At 38.5% G+C, this 5,341-nt stretch overlaps 1 protein-coding gene across 1 annotated transcript; it reads left to right on the forward strand.

Annotated features, from left to right (window-relative positions):
* The first annotated feature begins 3,379 nt into the window (after positions 1-3,379).
* LOC149753146 (uncharacterized) lies at positions 3,380-4,369 on the forward strand. Its single transcript, XM_089924091.1, has 2 exons — positions 3,380-4,224; positions 4,323-4,369. The coding sequence occupies exons 1-2, from the start codon at positions 3,447-3,449 to the stop codon at positions 4,337-4,339; spliced, it is 795 nt and encodes a 264-aa protein (XP_089780217.1). The 5' UTR covers positions 3,380-3,446; the 3' UTR covers positions 4,340-4,369.
* The last annotated feature ends 972 nt before the right edge of the window (positions 4,370-5,341 follow it).

Raw genomic sequence — 5,341 nt, forward strand, 5'->3', positions numbered from 1 at the left:
CTTAGGCACTGGATGACCTGAATTTCTAATTTAGGGATCGGAAGGATGCTGGGTGCAGTCAAGTACTCGCGAAGTTTGTGTATGAGTCAAGATGGGATTGACCGCTCCAGATTTTAGGAGTTGATGTCTCACTGTATTTCAATTCAGTAAAACCTTGGCCAGGGTAAACCAAGTGATAGGTCACTTGATTTGATTATTTGAAATACACTATGGATGACCGGACCCAGAGGTCGACAGTCCTCTCTGAGGTCATCTTGAGCATCGAAGGTCATAGGGATGAATTATGCAACAACCATACGTCTAGGTTCTTGAATGTTGCTTTGCATATTCGACCTATCCAGACGTCGGGTATCATTGCTAGATGGTCACCTCGATTAGTGTATGGAGTAGTCCATGTACTACCGGCTTAGTGTTCGAACCTATCGGAGTCACGCACATAAGTCAAGTTAAGTAGGAAGGACTTGATCCAATTTAATTGAGAATTAAATTGTGGGTCATTTGAGATTTGATTTTGTCTATGTTCAGCTAGCACTGAACATGAGGTACATACTGAATTTCATGGATGTGTATTTAATTATGTCTGTATTCTGGCTTAATCAAGTTTCAATTAATGTAATTGAAATTGATTTGGACTCATTTGTTGAGTTTGTTTTTGAATTGGATTCAAATGAATGTAATTGGGTTTCATGATGATTTTATTAGAATTTATTCCATATTTATTCTAGTCCAAGTGTGACTTGGATTGATCCGAAAATTGAACTAATTGGAGTTCACATGAATCAGATTCATGTGGAATTTTTCCGGATCCAAAATCTTTCAAATTGGTCTTCAATTTGGTTTAGAACCAATGATGGACCCAAACCCATTTGATTCAGCCCATTTGAATTAACCCATTTAAGTCAAATCTGAAAATTTACGTTTTTGCCCCTCAAATTGAATGACACGGATTGTTCTGGTTTCTTCCTCGGTCCATGGACCAATTTCTCTGCAAAACATCTCCCGTGGACCGCGTTTTTCTTCTTCTTCCGAACACATCGAAGGCCGCTTGATCTTCCCTCTTTCGGCTACCATTTGAAGATCCGAAGAGGCGTGTCTCTTCGGTTTTGAAACCTCTTTAACATAGGACTGATTTAATTGAAATCAAACGGTTCAAAAAATTCAATAAAATCATGAAACGTTTGGCGTTCACTCTTCCCTTTTTGCCGTTTTCTCTTCCCTGGTTCAGCCTTGTCTTTGCCTATAAATAGGCTAGCTTTCTCTTCATTCTGAGCGAGAAATTTGATGTGGGGAGAGGGGAGATTCATGTTCTTTTGAGTAGCCTAAAAAGGGGAAAAAGGAAACGGGAAGAAAGAGGAAAAGAAAAGAAAAAAAAAGAAAAAAAAGGAAGAAAGAATTTTTGAAATTCTTTTCTTCCAGGGGCTTATTTGCAAAAGGGTTTTTGCACTATACAGACATCATCCTACCTTCCTGCATTTCTTGACGTGCGTGTGAAGTAGAGGGTCCGTACATCCGGGCCTCGCATAGCACCAGATCCACCAGTACCAGATCCGGCACCAGATCCAGTTCCAGATCCAGTTCCCGATCCAGTACCAGATCTAGCATCTGATCCAGTATCTGATCCAGCACTTGGCCCTGTACCAGATTCTGTTCTGAGTACCTTGACCATCTTCCGCTGCGGGATCGAGGTATGGTAAACATAATATAGTTATGTTATTTATTTATACCTGTTATAAATAAATAGATAAAATTTTAAAACTGATTTTCTGACCTGGCATCCGATTTTATCGGATTTTGCGGGATATTTTTCCTTCAACTGGTATCAGAGCCAGGTTGGCCGATGGAATTGGCCTATAATATCTAGAATTGTGCATGATTTAATTTTTAAATTTAGATTAGATCTAGATTTATTGATAAAATATCAATCTTGTGCTGAATTATAAGGTTGTCCTGCTATAAGGTTAACCCCTTATAGTGAAAAGGTTGTCCTAGTACAAAATTGAGATTAATTTGTATCATAAAATAAATAGTTTATTTTTGTGAAATTATGCATAATTGATGTTTATGAAATTTCAGTTTTAAATTTATTATGACCATAAAGTTTAAATATAAATTGTTTATATTTGGAATAAATTGACACCTTGAATCCATGATCATAATACATTTAATAAAGAATTAAATGTTGAATTTAAAATTTAAAATTTGAATTTCAAATAAAGATTTAAAATTCAAAATTTGAAATTCGAATTAAAATTTAAATTTGAACATGGGTTTTGGGGCATGGGTTAGCACAATCAGATTAGTTGATTAGGTTAGACCTAATGTTAGAATTGAATTGGAATCAATAGTTGTATTAGATTAAATTCATTTTTCTAATTTGATCAAACTCAATAGTTTTGTTGATCATGTCCAAACACTTCAATTGGATCTGATTGTGGCTCAGTGGTCGAGCCTGAGTTCTTAATGACTATCTAAATCAACTTGACATACCATTTGGTGTCTAAGGCAAGTTGGATCTACGGTTATTAATTGGGGCTACCTCTTTCCTGGCCAACTCTGTTGGTGTCTAGGAAAGACGGTTAATGGCGGAACCCTCCCGTGATCTCTCTTACCTGGCCAAAGTGGTCGTTCAAGCTTTGATTTAGATATCTTGAGACTTGGTACTCACCCATGTCAATAAGGAAATCAGTATGACTGATTTAGATGTCCATAGACCAATGAAATTCTATGTCCTCTATATGACTCAGTGCAGTCAGTGGGAGGATATAGAATTATCAGTCTCTCTAAAATCTTCTAAATTATTAGGTCCTTAAAATGATATAGTTATATAGATAACTAGGTCATAGCCTCCCATTAAAATGGATGATAATTGGTCCAGTATTTCAGTTGGACATGCAGGACGCTTCCGTCTGGTGTTCATCTGAATATTGGAATTATCCTTCATTATATGATAGCTCTTTGAGCTATCTGATTGTGATTAGGTTGGCCGAGCTTTCCTCGGGCCTGATCATACATTAGGTAGTGTCATCGAGTTAGTTCATTAATGGTTGGATCTGACCAGGATTTTCAGTGGAGGCCTCCGCCTACTGATTACCACCTGGGGCAAAATAAAATACTAAAAATTATTTAGAGAAATAATTGGTAATGTACCTACCCTTAGATGCATATGGGTTGGCCGAGCTTTCCTCGGGCCTGTATACAGTCCATGTGGATTCTAGTACCCGCTAAGGAATTAAAGTAATTCCTCGAATTAAAGGTAGAGGCTAAAAATTTGACTTAAATAGTGGGAGAAATCTTAAGACTGAAGTCCAAGTCTTTAGAATTAAAATAAATCATATACTAATTAGCTCTGGTTTTTCCTTTCAGATATGGCTAACTCATTATCCCTCCGAACACTATTAGACAATGATAAGCTTAATGGACCTAACTTCGATAGCTGGTATCGAAAGATGAAAATAGTATTAGAGCATGAGCGGATCCTGTATGTGATATCGGATCCTGCACCTGAGGAACCTACAGCCAATGCACCACGTGCAATCAGAGACGCTTATCAGAAGTGGCTCAACGATCGCACTACAGTGCGTTGCATCATGAGGGCCTCGATGAATGACGAGTTTAGTCGTAAATTCGAGGAAGCGCAGCCAGTGGAAATCCTTCAAATGTTGAAGGAGTCTTTCGGTACACCTGATGATGTTGAACGACATAAGACCTCTTGCGCTATATTCAATGCCCGCATGAGGGAAGGGGCATCGGTCACCGATCATGTATTGTACATGGTCGAACAAATTGATCGCCTAAGTAAACTTGGCTTTCCTTTGCATGAGCAATTGGGCAAGGATGCCATTTTGAATTCACTTCCTAAGTCCTACCTGACCTTCCTTAGTCATTATAGAATGACTAAACCTGAAGTATCCTATCATGGTTTGCTAGGTTTACTGCAGACCTATGAGAAGGATCACCAACTCAAAAAGGAGTCGGTGAATGTGGTAGGTGGGACTTCTGCAGGACTTTCTTCCTTTAAGAAAGGAAAGAAGAAGAAGGTGCAGAAAGCTCGTGCTGGGGTCTCTAAGCCCAAACAGACTATGAAGCGGAAATCTGATCAGAGTAAGGCAGAATGCTTCTTCTGCAAGAAGCAGGGTCACTGGAAGCGGAACTGTCCGGCTTATTTAGCGTCCCTTGATCCAAACAGGCCAAAGAAGAAAATGCAGCAAACAGTTGCTGCACAAGGTAATTATATGATAACACCTTGTAATTTTTCTGTTTATGATTCTACTACCTGGGTATTGGATACCGGAAGTCCAATTAATATTTGCAATTCTTTGCAGGGACTTCAAGTAAGTAGAAGATTCAAGAACGGCGATCGATTCCTAAATATTGGTGATGGAAGATCTGTTCCAGTCCTAGCTTTAGGAGTCATTGAGTTGTTTTTTGAGTCTGGAGTAGTTATGTTAGATGATTGTCACTTTTGTCCAGCATTCTTGATGAATGTCATCTCTGTAGGCTTTTTGGCCAAGAATGGTTATACCTTTTATATAAATGAAAGATTTTGTGATATCATTTTGAATGATACTAAAATTTTCAGTGGACAAATGAAATATGACATTTATACTCTATCATTGCCTGTGAATGTAATGTACACATCTAATAAACACCCTAAATTAGATAAAGTCAATGAAACCTATTTATGGCATTGCCGGCTTGGTCATATAAACAAAAACAGGATAAACAGGTTAGCCCAACAAGGCATTTTAGAAATCAATGATTATGAATCATTGCCAACTTGTGAATCCTGTCTACTGGGTAAAATGACCAAGTCACCTTTTTCTGGAAAGGGTGAACGAGCTAGCGATGTTCTTGGCCTCATACATACTGATGTATGTGGACCTATGAACGTAAGTGCCAAAGGTGATTATGCCTACTTCATAACCTTCACAGATGACCTATCCAGGTATGGGTATGTCTATCTGATGAAGCATAAGTCGGAATCATTTGAAATGTTCAAACGATTTCGTAATGAAGTAGAAAAACAGACTGGAAAGAGTATTAAGATCCTTCGGTCAGACCGAGGAGGAGAATACCTTTCCGGTGATTTCTTGACTTATCTAGAGGAGAATGGGATTCTCTCACAATGGACCCCTCCAGGAACACCTCAGCATAATGGTGTATCCGAAAGGAGGAATCGAACTCTGTTAGACATGGTTCGATCCATGATGGGGTTTACTAGTCTGCCTCTATCTTTTTGGGGTTATGCTTTAGAGTCTGCGTGTATAATACTAAATAAGGTTCCAAGTAAGTCTGTTGAGAAGACTCCATATGAGATATGGACTGGGCGTAAGCCGACACT

The sequence above is a fragment of the Phoenix dactylifera genome, chromosome 7 (assembly GCF_051530095.1).
Source record: "Phoenix dactylifera cultivar Ajwa chromosome 7, Ajwa_hap1_PhDact_Kaust_v1.1, whole genome shotgun sequence".
Classification (NCBI taxonomy): domain Eukaryota; kingdom Viridiplantae; phylum Streptophyta; class Magnoliopsida; order Arecales; family Arecaceae; genus Phoenix; species Phoenix dactylifera.